This window comes from Astyanax mexicanus, chromosome 1, assembly GCF_023375975.1.
Source record: "Astyanax mexicanus isolate ESR-SI-001 chromosome 1, AstMex3_surface, whole genome shotgun sequence".
Classification (NCBI taxonomy): Eukaryota; Metazoa; Chordata; class Actinopteri; order Characiformes; family Acestrorhamphidae; genus Astyanax; species Astyanax mexicanus.
This window is the reverse complement of record NC_064408.1, coordinates 90,945,867-90,967,625: the sequence shown is the minus strand read 5'-3', so window position 1 is coordinate 90,967,625 and position 21,759 is coordinate 90,945,867. Positions and strand designations below refer to the sequence as shown.

The 21,759-nt window shown below is 36.7% G+C and overlaps 2 protein-coding genes across 3 annotated transcripts in view; one reads left to right on the top strand and one right to left on the bottom strand.

The window, feature by feature from the left end:
* Positions 1 to 1,360: 1,360 nt before the first annotated feature.
* Positions 1,361 to 11,562, bottom strand: LOC103044174 (suppressor of cytokine signaling 6). Its single transcript, XM_007254756.4, has 2 exons — positions 11,127 to 11,562; positions 1,361 to 9,821 (listed from the first exon to the last, which is right to left on the bottom strand). Exon 2 carries the CDS (start codon positions 9,705 to 9,707, stop codon positions 8,127 to 8,129), a length of 1,581 nt encoding a protein of 526 aa, XP_007254818.3. The 5' UTR covers positions 9,708 to 9,821; positions 11,127 to 11,562; the 3' UTR covers positions 1,361 to 8,126.
* A 7,382-nt stretch (positions 11,563 to 18,944) lies between these two features.
* Positions 18,945 to 21,759, top strand: part of rttn (rotatin) — a 79,260-nt gene continuing 76,445 nt past the window's right edge. The window contains exon 1 of one of the 2 annotated variants that reach the window (XM_022683806.2): positions 18,945 to 19,134. In XM_022683806.2, coding sequence (XP_022539527.2) covers positions 19,104 to 19,134 — 31 coding nt within the window. In that variant the 5' untranslated portion in view covers positions 18,945 to 19,103. The remainder of the gene's footprint in view (positions 19,135 to 21,759) is intronic. The other variant, XM_022683796.2, reaches the window with a different exon arrangement.

Here is a 21,759-nt window from a genome sequence, read left to right as displayed (position 1 = left end):
AGATGCACATTGTATGTTGTTTATAACATATCCCAAATACTTTGTCATAAAATCAAATATATCAATCATATATCATCAAATACTTTTTGAATGAAAAAGTAAGTTTAATACTTAGTTTTTAGGTTTTCCACTCAACAGATGTATATTCTTCTATTAAACTCTTAAGAAAGTTGCCAAGAATGCACAGCACTGTCTGACTGCAGCTCTGAAAACAATACTGGCTGGTTTGATCGCCACACACACATACACACACACTCAGCGTGCTGAAAACAGCCAGCTGGGTAATTCCCACACATCAGGACAAACTTGAAGATACTTTTTACATGAGAAAGTTTGAATTCAGCCCATTCAAACTGACATGTCATCAAAGAGGCATCCCAGTGTGACAACTAGGCAGCACCCTGCAGTATGAATAAATCATCACGCGTCCACTGAAACAGTAAATATTTGTTGTTCGATGCTTTAGAGCCCGAGCAATGCTGTCAGAATAAACTTAACTAGACCTGTAGCTCCATTCTGATGCAAGCAGCACGGGGCTGATCAGGAGTCTAAATCCTCCACCCACGCCCTGATGACTGAGCACATTTCAGCAGCCTGGGGAGACCAGAGCAAGAGGCGCGTTTTAAGCAGCAGCCCAAAAGTGCACAACACTACACTAGAAGACTGCAGCACAGTTCTTAATATAAAATTTAAATGCTGTAAAAGAATGAATCAGCAAAAAAATTGTATTTACACAATCTTAATTACATGCCATATCTCAGTTTGTGTGTTGGCATCCAGTAAAATATAAACTTTTTAGTTGGATTTTCAAGCATTTTAAAGAAATAACACGAAATAACACATTTTTTGTCTAAATTAGAAAAACGTGTCTGGTTAGACATCAATAGCCACCCAAATACATGCCCCCATACCACTGGTGCACCAAAATTTCGTCCGAAGACCAAAAAAGTTTTTTTTCAAAAATTTTCCATAATTTTCCCACTTTTGTTTTACTTTTGAATACATTTTAGAGCCCAAATGTTTTTTTGTCTTTAAAAAATATGTATTGAAATTTAAGCACAATACACAATACATTTAGTAGAAAATGCTAGAAAAATGTGTATAAATCTAAGTGTATAAATCTGAGCATCTCTGACAGTGTGATAATCTCTTATCACTGTGATAACCAGATGACTGGGTAAGAACATCTGCAAACCATCAGGCAGGCACCACCTTGCAGGTCGTAAAGGATGTCAGGGCTTGTTTTGCAGACTAAGAGGGACAGACACAAAATTAACAGGTGGTTTCAATGTTATGGCTGATCAGTTCATACCTAATGTGAAGTAGACACAGACACAAACACAGAGACAAAGATCCCAAAAAGACTTTAAAATTTTTACTTATAATTTATACAAGCAGATACAAAAATGCTTTACCTGTATCCAAATGTGCAATAAATCACTACTGATTTTAAAATTTAAACAAAACAAAACAAAAATTCATCAACTTTGAAAAACTGTTGATGTAAACCAGGGGCAACCAGGAACTCAGATTCAACATCACTAACTAAATCTGTTAACCATAATAAAACTCATTTGCTCCTCCTAGTGTCGGTGAAAATCATCCCCATTCTCTAATTCAAGAAAGGCAATCATTAAATTGTAAAGCAGCACAAAATGTGTAAAACACATTAAAGAACGGAAAAGTTTGTACCAGGAGAAAGAAATTATAAACAAAAGACTAAACTAACATTTACCAAACACTTGTAAACATTCACCTTCATCTGCGGAAACAGGGACAACATGGAAATATGTGTTAGAACGAACTCGGTGAGGGTCGTTAAGACACTCAGCGGCTGCAGTTCTGATATGCTTCGGACAGTTTACATACAAAGTTCAGAAAATAATATTTAACAATCACAGCAGACACATCGAATATGCTTTTTGTATATCTGAAAGGGGAAATAAAGAAAATACATGTACATGATTCAACACTGTTTCTATTCACATTAATTTTTTGCTTTTGTTCACTTTAGTCCACATTCGGGTCAGTTTAGATTGCGCCAGACTTTTTTGTTTTTGTTTACTTCTTTCATTTACAATCACCACCTGCAGCTAAATGAAAATAATCCCTCAACTGTTCTCACACTATATAATATTCTACACGGAAACTACATCTACAGCAGGTGTGTAATGATTTAGGACAGTACTGTTAAACAGTATAAATGGGTAAGAAATGTAAAACTGTTTCTCTGAAAACACTGTCAATTGGTTTTCCAAGTGGTTGGCAGGTAAAAAAAAATCCTTCCATGGCAGACTAGGGGTTCGGTCTTCCCAGCAGGGGAAGCACAGGACTCCCAATGCAATATTAGCCTGTCTGTATCTGTGTAACAGGATTTAGTCAAATGTAAGTCTCTCTTTGTTTAAGCTTTAGCCAAATACCACAGTTATAAATGTAAATCTGTTTTTAGGGGTGTAACATGACGCAACATACTGTACCTGTTTCACTTGCAGTATCAATCTACTGTGGTTATCATATGGATGTTATCGATGGATTAGCTTATAGCTAGTGTGTTATCTTAAGGTCAAAACATTAGCTCAGGACTAGTGCATTTAGAATAAATGCTAATAGTCTGGGCTACTGCATCAGCTTAAGACTTAAATATTAGCTTGTGGCTGTTTGGTAGGACAACATATTAGCTCCTATGTAATTAGCGCTAGTTTAGTAATGCTAGCTTGAATTAGCCTAAACAGTTGGGAACTACTGTGTTACCTTGAGTTTATCTTATGGCTTGATGGTAACAAGTTAGTTTAGCATATGAAGCATAGCATATATGGCATATATATTAGGCCAGAGCTATAAAATTAGATCAAATTGGTAGTAGTTTGATTAGCTGAAGCTACTACAACAGTTTGAAGCTGTAGTATTAGCTTTTAGCTTGAGGAAAACACATTATAGCATTACACATTGAGATTTACATAGTTTTGGGCTAAGGTATTAGTTTGAGCTTTACATGTTCGATATGATTTTGTGCACAAAACCTATTAGGCTAATACTAGCCACATCAGAGCTCTGTGGAATTAACATATTTTTAAAGCATAAAGGATTTTGACCTTAGAATTTAAATTTTTAGCAAATATTTAAAAATGCATCTTTTGTTACACCCCTCATAGACAAATTAAATATATCAGACTAACTGCTATGGTAAATTTAATATTTTTTTTTTGCAGATTTAATGTGGCTGTATATTTCATTGTTGTGGTCATATTGAAACTCCATTTTTCCTCTTTTAATATAATTTGAAAACACTAGCACCTCTTTACATTGCTTTACATTTTACAACATATGGACCGAGAGAAATGGTCTAAAATGACTTCTACATGGACTAACATACATTAAAAGTTACAAATGTTTTCCTTCTCATGTAAATAAACACTTCCCCATATTAGAACAGCAATATTACAATGTACTGCTCTAAATCTAATGGAATCAAAATGGTAAATTTTTAGTGATTAAATATCATTAAATGCAGCATAGCATGTCTATGCTAGCTAAATGAACCATCATTTTTGATTTGTTCTTTTTAGCGCAATCTGAAATCAATGTCTTGTGAACACACAAACAAAACCTTCTAAATTCCCAAACTACACACAAGTCATCAACAAACAGTCACATTCAGAGTCAATGGAACTCATTTGAGAAAAAAAAAAAATAAATACATGCCAGAATGTTTTAAAAAACAGTGTGGAAAAACAAATGATTTATTGTGGATGTATTAATCCTCTGTAACTCATTAATTTCTTTATCCATTGGTTTAAAATGCCAGGTTCCCAGTTTGTAAACATTTGAGAATGAATTGTCTTTTTTTCCATTTTGGAGATTCAACAATTTACTCTAAAAGCGACTGTATGTGCTTTCATTCTCTTTTGTTAAACTCTCGATTCAAAACTGAGTTCTTTTTAATGCTAAAAGGGTAAAGATTGTGCCCCCCATTTGGCAAAACAGATCTATTTTTACCATAATTTTCAAAGTCTAAAGAAAATCTAAAGAATGCTTCCATAGTGGTTCCTCCAGTTACACTATTTGTTTCATTTAAAACATTGAAGTTGAAAAGACCAAATGATCATTGAAGAACCTTGTTTTAAGGTTATAGATGCTTTAACTCGAAAAAACGTCCAGAATTACGACTTCTTCACACTGTGTTGTGTACAGTTTACTTTTATATAAAATAGTATCCTAAGAAAAAATCCCTTAGAAGTAGTTTATAGCTTACAGCACTTTTTTAGTTGGGGGCGGCAAAAAAGTCACTGTCAGACATTTCCAGCAGCCAGCGGACTATTAGAAATTAGAATTGTTATATGGGTACAGAGAGCTATGAAACTGTAAAACATGTTGAATGAGATTTCAGCAGAGACACGGAAGCTCTTCCATATACCTCTTTCCACAGGCCCCCCAGGGGTCACTCCATTGGTGATACAGAAAGTACTGGTTAAATACTGTTTAGTGGTGCAAATCTGCCTGCAGAGAACTGTACACAGTATGAAAGATGGACAAGAATTCAAATTTGGCTGGATGTGCTGTGTTTAATATGCCCAGTGAAATCACTTATGATTGTATGAAAACAACATGTGCCATTCTTATTTTCTTGTTCACGATGTGACTATGACTCACTCTGTATTTCCTTTAAGTAAATAAATGCAGCAAATAGTGGAAGTCAGTACAAAGTATTAAGAGAGTAAATGTGATTAAATGTGACCAATGTGTTGATCACTGGTGTTGACCAATGATGGGCCTGTGGAAAGAGGTTAACATCATTTAAAACCCATTTTAAGTTAAATATTTACGAATCGTAATTGGCTGATATTTGATTTTAACAGCGATATCAGAAAAGAAAAAACAGTTAATGTGCCATCTCTAAAAGCAATGGTCCAAACAACCTTATTACATTACTTTTCATTAAAAGCTTGTTTTCCTTCTTCTCTTACATGTGCCATTTAGAAGTTTGTTGTACTACAGCACCAACTATTTTATTTAATTTTGGCCCATCCAGATGGGATTCTCTTAGTACTGAGGCATCAATTATATTTCTCATATTACCTTTAGTCAGACTCGAGTTTAGGGCTGCACAATATATTGTTTTAACCCTATTTGCCTTTGCAGTATTTACAAGTATGCAAAATAAGATATCCATTGTGTTATAACATAAAAAAATGGTGTTATGAGACAATTATATTGCAATCATCTGTATCAGATAACTGCTTTAAAATAAATTAGCACCATCAGACAGATAATTAATGATGTGCGATATCTGAAGCTGATGTAATTCCTTTATTGTGTCGCTGGATGACTGCACTAAAATATCTGCATTTTATTTAATTTTACTTTGAAACCCTTTACTACTAACAATGTCATAAATATCATCATCAACCCACAAGTTCCGTGAGCACCCTGACCAATGTCAGACTCTTCTTCTAATGAGTTTGTGTAATTTTTTTGATAAATCATGGTCTTCATATAATCCAATAAAATGTAATTATTCCATATTAAAGTTTTACCACACTGAAAGGCATAACACAACTGGAATAGGTAGCAATACGATCAGAAATACTGATATCTTACTTTTATATTGTGCAGCCCTACTTAAGTCACTGCATGGTGGAACAAACAATGGGGCATATAAAGTGAGATCTCTATAAAACTGTGCTCACAGGGTTGTTTGTAGGCTGTAAGCATAAACACCCACATTTTACAGTTGTTTGTCTGCTTATTGTGCATCTGCCCCAACCAAAGCAACGAACTCATGATGGTGCACTGCAAGCCTCTGTATAGAGGGGATTGCTTTTAAGCCGGTTTCATGCACACACTGCGTGTGCACAGTGTGAGCAGCGCAGCAGTCATACATACATGCAGCATTTGCACTGTGAAATGATACAGCAGGCCTAATTTCACAAACACCACTGTTTGTAAACATCTGTTACTTTACCTTGCTTAATATAAACAACAAAAAATAGTGAAAGGACACTATTCAACTGCAGCAGTTTAAAAAACACATACACTTCTAGATCCTGCGGGTCTGTCAAAAAGCATAGCTACTAATTAAACATGATTAGCTAATAATTTGACTAATTATACTTATACGTTTATATAAGTAATAACATTTTTTTCACAAAAAGAGTTATAGAATTTGTTTTTATATGTAGGCTGTGTAAACGCTGTAATATGGGCACCAAAAATGATGTCCGCACTGCTCACATGATACACATGCAGTATGTGCAAAACCAGCCTTTCACTGTTTAGGTGAAACCAAAGATGTGAAACAACAGACAATATGGATCAACTAAAGTAACGAAAACAATCAATAAAATACTGTATGAAGCAGAAACGTTTCATATACACACGACGATCAAAATAAAAAGCCAGCATTTTGCAACTGTTCCCTTTTCCATAATGAAATCCTTGGCATTTTTGAAACCTATGAAAGTTCATTGTGTTCTATATGCATTTTTTTTAAACAAACCAGAAACAAACTGAATACATTAACTTTCTAATGCAGCAGTTTTAAAAATTAATTTGTTGTTGCAAAGATTTTGGAAAATTTTATGGATGCATTAATGAAAGCACCTGAGAATCAAGCCTGTAATGTCAGTGCAGTCTTGTTTATGCCCAAATAGTTGAAAGAAACCACATTTAATCTAATAATTTACAATAACAGCAAAGAATTTACCTCATGCAAAGCTGGCACCAAATATCTGATCACACTAATTATTGCTAGTCTGAAAAGTTGCTTAAAGCAAATATGGACGAGAAATGACCAAGAAGTCACTTTTTTTAATGTGAAAGAGAATGACATGAAGAGCAGCATCTGTTCTTAGCTTGCCGAGGGAGCAGCATAGTTAGAAGGACTGGTAGTTTGGGATAATGACAGGATGGCAGTGCGAAAGCAATGAAAAGGACATGGCCAAAGGAACATTTAAAAAAGTTACAGCTCTGGAGAGCTGAAGGTTATCCAAAGCAAAACTCAAATGTTGCAGGGGGGCCGGGAATCTAAATCTATTTGGGCAAAAGCAAGAGGGCCTCAAAAAATGTATATTGATTAGTGCTGTCACAATTACTAAAAACAGAAAACTAATTAAACGTTGACATCTGTATGAATCTGCAATTTGCATGTCAATTATGTACATTTTAAAGTATCCTATTGCTCAGAATCATAGTCTGATGGACTCATGCAATAATAATTTGGTAGTTTTATCTTTATTCAGTTAAATCCAGTTTTCTTTTTTATATATATGAATCATCGTCATATGTAACCAGTAAAATTGACAGTGGCAGCCCTAGAACTGATACACAGATTTTTATCAAGTAGTCATAATGAAAATGTCATGGGAAGCACCTTTTTACAAATCAAACCAGTCATGTTTCACTGCAAACGTCTAATGATTTTACATGCACTGTCTTGAACCCTGTAACATCAATTTTAGTCTATCAGTGGAAAAAGCTTAGCCTAACTAAAAGTACCGACCTTAGCTAATGAGAAACAAATTCCTATCAAAAATGGCCAGAGTTGGCTGACATCTTATAATTCACATAATAGCATAGAATAACAAAATGTACAAAAATAAGTGGTACTTTAATATATAATGCTGATTCTGCACTTATTTATATATGAACTGATGCATTTATTAGTGCAACCAGTCATTTTGCCCTTATACTGATATATTTAGAGTAGCATATCTGTAGTTAAGTGTGTGATATTAATGGAAAAGCATCCCAAGCATGTTTAATATGTTGACTTGTGAAAACTAAAGGCGACATTCTGAACTGACAGGATGCATATTAATAATAATAAAAAAGTTATAGTTTATGGTTTACCGTTAACCATTAATAGGTAGAAAGATATTAATTACTATTTGACGTGGCAGGTTTCTCTTTTGAGAGAAAAAAAAAAGTGTACCTTTAAATTTGTGTACAAAGTTCTGAATCTGAGCAACAACAAATTTACTATGGAATCAGAGTCAAGGTGAGATAAACTAACACAAAGATTTGACACAAACGAAAAAAATTACTGGAAAAAAAAAGAAAATCCACAAATGTCTTGTAAACCATTTGAACAACTTTACCCAAAGTGCAAGTGACTACTGTATCCCAGGTCAGTAGTGCTTTTCCTGCAAGTAATCTTTCATTTTGTTCGGTAAAGGCAGTTTCTGAATAAGATCTATGCGCGTGTACTGCCGAATAACAAACCGGCACAAGTACTGCAGAGAGCGCACCTGCATGAACCGAGAGACAGGATTGGTCAGTCGAACTGGGTACGTGGCTGACCCAGGCAGGCGCGATCTGGAGTAACAGAATGCACCATTTTCAGAGTCTTTTATCGAGTGCTCAATGAGATCCACTATGGATGTGTGTCCTTCTACATCCGGCTGCTCGTAAAAACTAAACCTTCCGTTCGAATGTTCAATTCGGGTATGGAGAGTCTTGCTCTGCGACCGGAAGCTTAAACTAAGGAGATACCGGTCATCTGAGCTGTCACGGACCAAAAACGATCCGTCTGGAAGGTCGAGAAGCTTTTCTTCTGCTTCCCATCGAGTTATTGGTCCCCAGTACCAACCCTGCTTGGCTAGTTTCTTCAGTTCCTCTGTAAGGCTTGTTACGACCATGGGTCCACTGCTTTGGACTGAGTCGTACACCCTGCTTACACCGGGAGCAGAATTTGGGTCGAAATTAAGATGATGCCTCATCCGTTCAGCAACATGTGAATCCGTGGCGCTGAATCCAGAATAGGTTCTCTGAATTTCACTGCTGGAAAGAGGAGAAAGGGATGGGGACAGCAAAGGAGCATCTGCTCTGGAACTACTTTGAAGGACTATTCCCGGATTCCCCAGGATAAGCCCGCTCACAGACTGGTCCATAAGCATATCCGATGACAAAAGGTCATCCTGACCCTGGTCCACATTCATTGAGTCAGCGTCAACTTGTTCCATCACCTCCATTGGTGAGGAACCATCCAAGCAAAAAGAGTGGGAAGAATCGGGGTACATTCCCTCATCTAAAGGCATTGTGTACTGAATGTAGTCCTGAGGAGCAAGTCCAAGGACTACAGGCACATGTTCTTCAATGTTTAAATGCAAGTCACCATTCTGAGACTCCAGGTTCCTCAGAGATTCACTCCGATCGTCAAAAAGGCCCTCGATCTGGATGTCATGAAATTCCTTACGAATACCATTGAGAGAAGGGCTAGGGCTTGGGGTGTGAACCATGGCTTTTACCTTAACCTCCATGTTTATGCATGCTTCATCAGGGTCCACAGGCCTAATGGGCCACGGGGCAGGGCTATAGTGGTGGCTGCGGAGTGAGGAGGACCTTAAAGGCCTCTGGGCTTTGACTTCATTAAAGCTTATTGGTACTGAGGAGGACGAGAATGTATCATCGTCATCTCCTGAGCCCATGGAGGTTGACCCACCTTTACCACCTTTGGCTTTCTGCTTGGTAGAAAGCCTCCTCTTTAAGGTGCCCATCAGACCTTCGCTCTTAGACCTGTTCTTGTGGCCCCTGTTGTCCTCTGTGTGGAGATCGCAAGCCAGCTCTTTGGCGTAGCAGCCTCCAAAGAGCGCATCGTCTTTGGCAAACTCGGAAGCCAGCGATGGCTTCTGGAGTATCATAAAATCCCCGTCCTCTTTGCCCTTCATGTTGAAAGGTTTTCGGAACGTCTTAAGGCTGATCTTCTTCATCCTGATGTTCTCACCCAGGGGAGGGCATGGGAGATGGATGGATGACAGACACTAACCAGAAACACCTTCCATGTGACTGTGAATTGCCAATCACAGCACAGCAGCCCTTGTCATCTGTGGGTGGGGGAAACAGGAACACGTTATTAGGTAATGATTAGAAGCAGGTGAGTTAAATTAGAGTGGGTATTTATAGAAATTTGGTCTCTGGCCCTTTGGTATACCGAAGCCCATCTTTTCTCAACTCGTTTTAGTGGTTATGTTGCTTTAACACAGGGACATTAACTCAATAAAGGTTGTTATTGAGCTGATTAGTTGGAACAGATGTGTTGGAAGCAGGGAAAACAGGAAAATGCACAGAAATGGGCCTCCAGTAACAGGGTTAAGATAGACTATTCTACTCTATAAACCTAGCTTGAATTATGCTTTGAAATGAGCAAAAATATGTAGCTAAGTTACATGCCAAAATGGTAAATTTGTGAAGTTAGAATACAGAGATTGGGTCTCGTTCTTTGTATGTGTTACTGTTCATTTTGTTTAAATAATACAAGAAGAAAAAACGAAATAGCACAGTCCTCCTATACACAGACTTTTTTTTAGGCTAAATAAACTGACAATATAGTGTTTAATCCCCTCAGATTTAGCTACTATAGTTATCATTTCAAGCTAAATTTGGTTCAATGAAATATTAAAACTATTTAGGCATTTAATTCATCTGCTTTTTGGGTTGACTCATTTGCTAGCTAAGCTAAGCTAGCTTTGCTAACCTAGTTAGCTAGCAATGTAAGGTAAGCTAGGCTCTACTTAAAAATAAAACATAAAAAATACAAGAAACCATACAGAAAACACTACTACTAACGTAAACTAGCCAATAAATCAAGAGATAAAATTCAACATGGGGAGGTGTTAGATATATGTTAGCTAATAACAAGCAAATGCAACTTATTCATGCAGCTTTGTGATAGACTGTGGCCTAGCTAAATTGGTTGGCTTGCTAGCTAGCCTGTCAGTTTACTACCACTGTAGAGGTGGGTAACCCAGGTCCAGAGAGTAAAAATCCAATCCAGGGTTTTGTACAAAACTGCCTGGGCGGCTCTGCTCCAGGGTGCAAAATCCTGGGTTGGATTTTTACTTTCTGGACCTGGGTTACCCACCTCTAGCTAGCAGTAGGCCTAGAACTAGAATAAAAAGATTCTGAAGGATTTTGTGCCTTTATTTGTCATCGTTTTCTTAGACCAAAGAACAACTAGACGCGTTACATATCTTTTTAAATACACAACACGGACGCTGACAGTAAATCTAAAATACAAACGGACCGAAAACCAAATCCAGCCCTTAGCTAGCTTTTCTAGTTAGCTTAGCTAGCTAATAAACAGCTAAGCTAGCACCAGTGTGCACAGCCATAACTACTTATTTACTTACTCTTTATAAGCGGATCCCTTTGTGCGATGGGAGTCACCACAACCCCGACATTAACCAAAATCTTCAAAAATCGAATATAAAAATATCTAGCGCCCAGGCTAGATAAACAAACGATAGCATTAACACGCTAGCTAAACTTTAGCATGCGAGCTAAGCTATCTTAGCCAGGATAGCCAACATAGCATATATATGACTCTCCAGTGTCCAGTCAGCCTAAAGGAAATATTTCTACACACCCCTACTAACACCTAATCTGTAAGGTATGGGTGTGTTAAAAAGGAGAGCCGCTTCATTTCTCTGCTCCTCTTTTCTTAATCGGACACATTAAACCATAATTATTTAGCTAGCTAAGTTCCTCTGCCCTAAAAAGTCCCCTCGTTTCTTCCTCTCTTGCTGGCTCGGCTTGCTGCTGTTTTCTCCTTCCTCTCCTCCTCCTCCTCCTCCTCCTTTGTTGCCTGTTGCAATGTGGGAGAGCACATTCAGCACAGACACAGAGCAGCACAGGGTCAGTGTAATGTTTAGCAGTTTCATTTTCTGACCGAATCAAGCTAAGTTCCAAAATAGTAAATTGGGTATAAAGCTTAATCATTTTTTTTTTCATTCAGTATAGTGAAAATGTTTTTTAATCCAAATTTTCAAATATCTAGTTTTTCATTTCAGCCTTTCGCAAACAGAATTTCAAGTAAATTTTAAAGTCAAATTTTCTTTCAATATTCACATTTGTCAGTTTTTGTATCTTGCATGCACAATTCATTAAAATTCATCAATAGACTGTCCCAAATACTTTACAATCAGATTCTGCGTTTTATTCATTATATTATTACATTATATAACATCCAAGCACAGTAGCTAAATTAATTAATATACCTCTAAATAAGAATATTTGCAATCATTAATAAAGAGCTCACACCGTGAGCTTATATGTGATGAATAATACCTACAATAATAATAATGATAATAATAAGCCATGTTTTTGCTGTTGAAGATATAAATACAAAAATATATAATTTTTTATTAGTAGTACTAGTAGTATAATTCATTTTTAATAATAATAATTATAATACTACGACCATGTCTTATTACCTTTCATATGTAATGATGCAGTTCAAATAGATAGGAGAGTCAAATAAAACCATAAAATGAACATAAAAGCAATATAAGCAGGATCAATTAAAGAATAATCAAAATACACATACAAAAAAATAACTATTAACATTTAACAAAACCAACAATTATTATTTAAATGACTAAGAAGAACATTATAACATTATCATAAAAGCAAATGCTAAAATGCATAGTGGAGCAAACAAATGCCATAGATATAAATATTATTTATAACATTCAGGAACACAGCAGTTACTGAGGACAATAGCTATAATTTTAGGATGATTCCTATTATTAATGAATTGTTAATATGATATATCTGTGTTTTTTTAAGTGTCTTTTTCAATCCTGAGAGATCAAGCCTGGCTGTTTGCATCCATTTTGAAAAAAGCAAATTTTCTTCCATCTAAATTAACCCCTATACAATTTATAATATTTTTCAGTTTTTATTTCATTTTTTTCCTTCGAAGGCCCTTAACAACTTTACCATTTAAAATCACTGAAGCTTGTACCAGGTAGTTCAATAGTTCTTAAGTGATTAATTCTAGTGTAACTGGTTGAGATCAGCAACACTACAGAGAAAACACGTGAAATGCCTTTTAAATCAAACAACAATTTTGAAAAAGTGAGTGTGTTAGCTTTTAGACATAAAGCAATAAAAAAACATTATGTGTGTGTTTGTGTGTGTGTGCGTGTATTTGTGTGTGTGTGCTCAAATTAACCCAGTTTCAGATAAACATTAAACATAGTTATGCTGCAAATTAATAAAATACAATAAAATAATCACAGTACTGCCAGAGTAATGAAAAATCTGGGTGCTGTGTAAAAAACACAATAAGAAAAAAATAACAATAGAAGAAAGTACAAGAAAAAAAGGCCACTTAAAGTATGAGTTTTATTGTATTATTGTTCATATATGATGATCATATATGATGACATAAGAAATGATTACTAAACTACATTATTTATAGAGATTGTTACTGTCTTATTCCATACAGCCACTTTTTAAACTGAACTACGGTTGTCTGTTGTTGAATGATCTTTTTTTTATCCTGTTTTGTTTTTTTGTTGTTTTTGCAGAAATGTACAGGAGAGGATTGTGAATTTTTCCCTATCTCATGCGAAAGCTGAATGAGCCAGAAATGATTTGCTCAATATGTCTGCAGCATCCCTCACATTGATTTAGTCCTTCAACTTGACTGTTTTCGCTGGGGGGAGGTTGTCAGAGGTCCCTGAGTGCCCACCCTAATATCCTCAACACTTGCAGTGGAGCAGAAGACATGTATTACAGGCATGTCAGACAGCGAGAGTCCTGGTGGGACCACTCGGGTTTTTGTTTTTCTGAGATTACTCGGAAAATATCCACCAACGCTGCTCGGTCCGAGGCCATTTATTGAACACATCACGGCCAACTTATTACCTACTCACCTTTCACTTCACGAGAGAGAGAGAGAGAGAGAGAGAGAGAGAGAGAGAGAGACTGTAAGACTCTTCACCTTCTTTAGGCAGAGCCCTTAAAGTGTTCACATGACTTCGCATTAATTACAGCAGATGGAGTCATACTGGAGGTGATGAGTCAGATGGAGAAACACTTAATATAGAAAACATGAATATTTAGCTTTTTTTAAATTATTCATCTATTTATTTACTTACTTTCCATAAATACTTTATATTGAAACAAATAGTGATGTGATGGTGCTTTATTCTATCTATTTATTCAACTAATTTGTAAGGTAAAACATTTAGAGGCAAAATTTAAAATGATTATGACTATAACAAATATTCAGCTTTAATATTTTGTATATTGTATATTATATGTATTATATATATATATATATATATATATATATATATATATATATATATATATATATATATATATATACATATATATATATATATATGTATATATATATACATATATATATATATATATATATATATATATGTATATATATATACATACACTACCGTTCAAAAGTTTGGGGTCACATTGAAACGTCCTTATTTTTGAAGGAAAAGCACTGTACTTTTCAATGAAGATAACTTTAAACTAGTCCTAACTTTAAACAAATACACTCTGTACATTGCTAATGTGGTAAATGACTATTCTAGCTGCAAATGTCTGGTTTTGGTGCAATATCTACATAGGTGTATAGAGGCCCATTTCCAGCAACTATCACTCCAGTGTTCTAATGGTACAATGTGATTGCTCATTGGCTCAGAAGGCTAATTGATGATTAGAAAACCCTTGTGCAATCATGTTCACACACCTGAAAACAGTCTAGCTCATTACAGAAGCTACAAAACTGACCTTCCTTTGAGCAGATTGAGTTTCTGGAGCATCACATTTGTGGGGTCAATTAAACGCTCAAAATGGCCAGAAAAAGAGAACTTTCATCTGAAACTCGACAGTCTATTCTTGTTCTTAGAAATGAAGGCTATTCCATGCGAAAAATTGCTAAGAAATTGAAGATTTCCTACAACGGTGTGTACTACTCCCTTCAGAGGACAGCACAAACAGGCTCTAACCAGAGTAGAAAAAGAAGTGGGAGGCCGCGTTGCACAACTAAGCAAGAAGATAAGTACATTAGAGTCTCTAGTTTGAGAAACAGACGCCTCACAGGTCCCCAACTGGCATCTTCATTAAATAGTACCCGCAAAACACCAGTGTCAACATCTACAGTGAAGAGGCGGCTGCGGGATTTTGGGCTTCAGGGCAGAGTGGCAAAGAAAAAGCCATATCTGAGACTGGCTAATAAAAGAAAAAGATTAAGATGGGCAAAAGAACACAGACATTGGACAGAGGAAGACTGGAAAAAAGTGTTGTGGATGGATGAATCCAAGTTTGAGGTGTTTGGATCACAAAGAAGAACGTTTGTGAGACGCAGAACAAATGAAAAGATGCTGGAAGAATGCCTGACGCCATCTGTTAAGCATGGTGGAGGTAAAGGGATGGTCTGGGGTTGCTTTGGTGCTGGTAAGGTGGGAGATCTGTACAGGGTAAAAGGGATTCTGAATAAGGAAGGCTATCACTCCATTTTGCAACGCCATGCCATACCCAGTGGACAGCGCCTGATCGGAGCCAATTTCGTCCTACAACAGGACAATGACCCTAAACACACCTCCAAATTGTGCAAGAACTATTTACAGCAGAAGCAGGCAGCTGGTATTCTATTGGTAATGGAGTGGCCAGCGCAGTCACCAGATCTGAACCCCATTGAGCTGTTGTGGGAGCAGCTTGACCGTATGGTACGCCAGAAGTGCCCATCCAACCAATCCAACTTGTGGGAGCTGCTTCTAGAAGCGTGGGGTGCAATTTCTCCAGCTTACCTCAACAAATTAACAGCTAGAATGCCAAAGGTGTGCAATGCTGTAATTGCTGCAAATGGAGGATTCTTTGATGAAAGCAAAGTTTGATGTAAAAACAATGTTATTTCAAATACAAATCATTATTTCTAACCTTGTCAATGTCTTGACTCTATTTTCTATTCATTTCACAACGTATGGTGGTGAATAAGTGTGACTTTTCATGGAAAACACAAAATTGTTTGAGTGACCCCAAACTTTTGAACGGTAGTGTATATATAAATCCATTTACATTTTTTGTAGTGGCACAAAATACCATATTTTGTGTTGCCACTCAAAATTGACTGGTATGATTTTAGTAGTGAATCAAGGACAAAGGCCTAAAATTATGCCTGAAAATGTAATTAAAATGATTAAACACAATAAAGATCAAAATAACAGAATGACTGTGTAACTTAAGTAGTTTCCACTTCCAGGCAGGGTGGATGCTGTGGAGTTACTGTGGTACTCATGGTACTTCACGTAAAAACAATTTACAACAATTAACAAGGTCAACAATATTTATTTTTGCAGTGAATCCATCTGTTGAGCTATCATCTGTTTATCTTTTGTTTTGTTTTAGAAACTGAACCTAAAAGAAATGCTCTAAATGAAAAAAAGTCTCAATATTAACATACAGTCAAATTAATGCTTTTGCTTCTGCTGTAAATTTGTGGTTTTAATGACCCACGTGTGTACTGTGTTGTTTGTGTTATTTGTTAAAAAGTGCAGTGAATACGAGCAGGATGGTGAGGTGTTGACTCTGAGATATTGAGTGACAGTAGGTAGAGAAGGTGGCAGGTGGAAAATGAACAGAAATAACTGTAAAGGTCACTGCGGTCAGGGCAGGGCGCAGAAGGAGAGGGAGAAAGCGACAGACGGAGAGAGACTGATTTGAGTGATGGCGCCCTGGTGTGAGGAAGAACATGATGAGTGAAAAGGAAGCGCAGACACACTAACGCTGTCCACGTTGTGCGGTCGCAGTGAGGGGAATGGGTGATCTCAGATAAAGTGTGATTACAGTAGCCTTTCACACTGAGAGAAACTGGGCCTGGCTGACCTAAACCAGCCAACAGTCCTGGACCAGACACATGGGAACAAATGTAGAGTGGAGTGTTACCAGCATGGGGGTGAAATTTATGAGCTTTGAAAAACAATAATAAATCAAACCTTAAAAGGCAGCATTTGTCATTTTAAGGATGATATGTCGTTGCTTACACTGAAAAACATTGTTTCGTTAACTTTACAGTAGAAGGTAAAAAAAAAACTTCTTTACTTTCAGTTGAAGGAATATAAAAATCCCAGATCAGAAAAGGTTGGGACAGTATGTAACTGCAAATAAAAAAACACAGTGTTTACTATATTAATTATGACATTTATTTCATTGCAGACAAGATTATCACAAGGCACTGTATTTCATGTTTTATCTGGGTATCTTCATTTAGATAAAAATATATATATATATTTTTTTCAACTAAGTTGGGGTGGTTATAATCATGCTACTTGATGATATAGCAATTATAATAATTTTCTAAAAATAATTTTGTCCATACAGTATATATACATACTGTACACAGATACACACGCTATATACTGTATGCTTTTGGTAGGTAATCTATATCTTCCATGTTGTTTATTATCCTCCCTACAGCTCTGGCATTTGCAGTGTATCAGTGGATCAGAGACTAATAATGGCACTGTCCACTGCAACATCAATATCAGCCTGCCTGAATGTTTACTCTCAAAATTCATCTTCTGATTGAAGATCAATACTGGGATCAGACAAGGCTTTATTCCCCACTCGCTGAAATAATCCAGGCAATTCAGACCATCCTGTGAGAGTAATAATCTTACTACGTGCAATATACAGGAGAGTGCAGATAGAATAGAACAAAATGTAAGTGTTTGATGCTGAATAGCTCTTAATGTTTTGGTTTTTGTGACTTCTTCTTTTGTGACTTTTTCGGTGTATGTTTTGTAGCTATATTAAATGTGTGCACTAGGGGATAAATATAATTCTTACAGGGTGCATCAAACACTTACATTTTTCTCTGTCTGCACGTTCCTGAATTTTGCACATAGTAAGATTATTACTCTCACAGGATGGTCTGAATTGTCTGGATTATTTCAGCAAGTGGGGAATAAAGGCTTGTCTGATCCCAGTATTGATCTTCAATTAGAAGATGAATTTTGAGAGTAAACATTCAGGCAGGCTGATATTGATGTTGCAGTGGACAGTGCCATTGTTAGTCTCTGATCCACGGATACACTGCAAATTTCAGAGCTGTAGGGAGGATAATAAACAACATGGAAGATATAGATTATGCACCAAAAGTGTACAGTATATAGCGTGTGTATATGTACAGTATGAATATAGACTATATGGACAAAATTACTGGGACAATTACTGATTCATTTTTTTCCTATTAACTTAAAGGCATTAAACAAATAATTTATCCTGCTTTTGATAGAGTAATGGTCTCTACTGTCCAAAACACCAGACAGGTCTTGTGGGTTTTTCTGGTATGCAATTAGGTAGTGTTTGGACTTCACAGACACCTGAACATAAAAATCTAAACATAAAATCTTAACTGTAAAACATATTTTGGCTTGTTAAACACCTTTTTTGGTTGTCAAAAATACTGACTGGTATTGTACATTTATTTAAAATATATGAGTCAGAGCTCCGATTGGTCCAGCGGGCCAAGCACTGCCACTATGTTTGGGAGATCACCGGTTCGAATGCTGGTCATGTAGCTTGCCATTGGCTACCGGAGCCCTGAGAGAGCACAATTGGCCTTGCTCTCTCTGGGTGGGTAGATCGTGCTCTCTCCCCTCATCACTTCCAGGGTGATGTCCGCAGATGTCCGAGTGCGATATGATGCTACTCTGCAATGCTATATCAGCAGCAGTTCAAAAAGAGGAGGAGTCTGACTTCACATGTATCACAGGAGGCATGTGCTTGTCTTCACCTTCCTGGTGTTGGGGCATCACTAGTGAAAGGGGATAGGGGAGTCCTAATGAGTAAATTGGGGTGAAAATGGGATAAAAAAATTGAAATAAAATTATTAAAAAATATGAATCAATAATTTTATTTATAAGGAGTCATTTCACACCTTTTACACATTTCTTAATCTCTAAATTATGTAGGAAATTAAACTGTCACAGATTTTTTTTTTTTTAACTCTAGAGGACTTTAAAAAGCACAACATCCCTTCATTAAACGTATAAGCCTTTCAGCACATTTAGCCAGACTCGTCAATAGTTCGCCTTTATTGTTTCTTTTAATTAGAAACACTTGTACTGAGAGTGAATTGAAAACAGTGATGAACCGCCCGGATCTGCGGGGTGTTGAACGCGGCTCTCCTCTCTGAGCAGGAAATGCGCGCGCTGGCGCGGGAGTTGAAAACACACCAAAACAAAAAGAGGAGCTGCTGCTGGAGAACTGTCTACACCCGTCTCAGATATGACTTCATTTAACCACATTACTGCAGACCTGACCTCTACATAGCCCAGAACTACACCATGGATTTATCCGCACTTATTAAAAAGACCGGTAAGACGAGCTGTGTTCACTGTGGAAATTAAAAGTCTCTGTAGTTAGTTAGCTCTTTAGTTGGTTAGCTTAACTAACGTTAGCCAGCATCACTTAACCTAACCCAACACTGTTTTAGGATCAGTTTAATCAGTCCACACAGTGATTCAGCTGCTGCTGTGTACCTAGCTAGCTAGCAAGTGAGTACACAGATTTATTCTTAGCTAATGCTAAAGTAATACCGTGGTTAGCCTAGCTTTGAGCCCACACCTAACTAACTAACTTAGTTAGCGTTAGCTGACTATAGAAAATTATATTGACAACGCCAAAGGATTAATTAACGTTAACTAGCTTCCGTATCGTCTGGATATTTTACCGGGTTAATTCTTTATTTCTGTTTCTCCAGTGAGAGTATTATTAACCCGAACCCCCACCTTCAGCTTCTCTAAAAACAAAGCTCGCACTTGTCAGTTGAACTGAATCAGGTGGATTACAGCGGCCGTTAGCTTTGCCTGTTGCTTGGCTACGTTTAGTTAGGCTGTGCATATAGTTACGTTTAGTTAGGCTAATGCATAGAACACTGCGTTTAGGCTGTGTTCCAATATAATTAGACAGGTATAACTAATGCACTTAACGCTGTGTTTAGGCTGTGTTCTTATATGAACAGCTGTAACTAATGCTTATAACTCTGTGTTTAGGCTGTTCCAATATAGACAGCTATAACTAATGTACCGGTATATAACTTGTTTAGGCTGCGTTCCAATATAGACAGCTATTACTAATGCACATAACGCTATGTGTAGGCTGTGTTCCAATATAGACAGCTATAACTAATGTATATAACTTGTTTAGGCTGCGTTCCAATATAGACAGCTATAACTAATGCACATAACGCTATGTGTAGGCTGCGTTCCAATATAGACAGCTATAACTAATGCACATAACGCTATGTGTAGGCTGTGTTCCAATATAGACAGCTATAACTAATGCATATAACTTGTTTAGGCTGCGTTCCAATATAGACAGCTATAACTAATGTTTACAGCGCTGTGTTTAGGCTGTGTTACAATATAGACAGCTATAACAAATGCATATAACTTGTTTAGGCTGCGTTACAATATAGACAGCTATAACTAATGCACTAATGCTGTGTTTAGGCTGTGTTCCAATATAGACAGCTATAACTAATGCACATAACGCTGTGTTTAGGCTGTGTTTCAATATAGACAACTATAACTGATGCACTAAACGCTATGTGTAGGCTGTGTTCCAAAATAGACAGCTATAACTAATGCTTACAACACTGTGTTTAGGCAGTGTTACAATATGGACAGCTATAACAAATGTATATAACTTGTTTAGGCTGTGTTCCAATATAGACAGCTATAACTAATGCACTTAACGCTGTGTTTAGGTACTGTTACAATATAGACAGCTATAACCAATGCATATAACGCTGTGTTTAGGCTGTTTTCCAATATAGACAGCTATAACCAAAATATATTACAATGTGTTCAGGCTGTGTTCGAATGTTGACCACTATAACTAATGCATATAACTGTGTTCAGCCTGTGTTCCAATATAAACAGTTATAACTAATGCACATAACACTGTGTTTAGGCTGTTCCAATATAGACAGCTATAACTAATGCACTTAATGCTATGTTTAGGCTGTGTTCCGATATAGACAACTATAACTAATGCATTTAACGCTATGTTTAGGCTGTGTTCCAATGTAGACAGCTATAACCAATGCGTATAACGCTGTGTTTAGGCTGTGTTCCAATATAGACAGCTATACCCAATGCTTATAGCACGGTGTTTAGGCTGTGTTCCAATATAGACAGCTATAACTAATGCACTTAACGCTATGTTTAGGCACTGTTCCAGTATAGAAAGCTATAACCAATGCTTATAGCGCTGTGTTTAGGCTGTGTTCCAATATAGACAGCTATAACCAAAGCATACAACGCTGTGTTCAGGATGTGTTCCAATGTTGCCAACTATAAGTAATGCATATAATGCTGTGTTTAGGCTGTGTTCCAATGTCATAGGATGCAAGTTCCCCCCTCTCCTGTAAGTAGAGTCAGGAAGAAACGGATAAGTGAGTTAAAGGGAGGAGATGGGGTTGCAAAAACTCAACATGACCCACAAGAGACGTCCAGAGGATTTATAAGATGTTAGATTAGAAAGTTGAGGTGCTTCAGGCATGTTCCTCCCGAAATTATTTCATAACACTTAGCAACATTTTGAAGAGGATCCAGGAAGATTAGCCTCTGTTACAGGAATGAAAACCATAAATTGTTAGCTGAGATTGTTTGATAAAAAGTATTTTTCGTTGTTAAACTTAAGCAAAAATGACAGCTATACGTGACATGCAAAACCTCTTAATTTTTTACGTGGAGCTTGTATAGCTTATGCATGTAATTTTTTTCTCACACAAACTCATTTGTGGCTAATAGATCAGGTTAAGCTGATCTACAAACTGCACTAATTAAATAATAATTGATCTACACTTAATAATTGAGACATAAAGTGTGGTCAGCTTTTTTTTTTAATTGTTGTCTTTAATCTTTATTATAAACAAATCCCCTAAGGGCGATCTTACTTCAGCTCTTCGTTGTATGCTGTGATGCATTGGGTGTG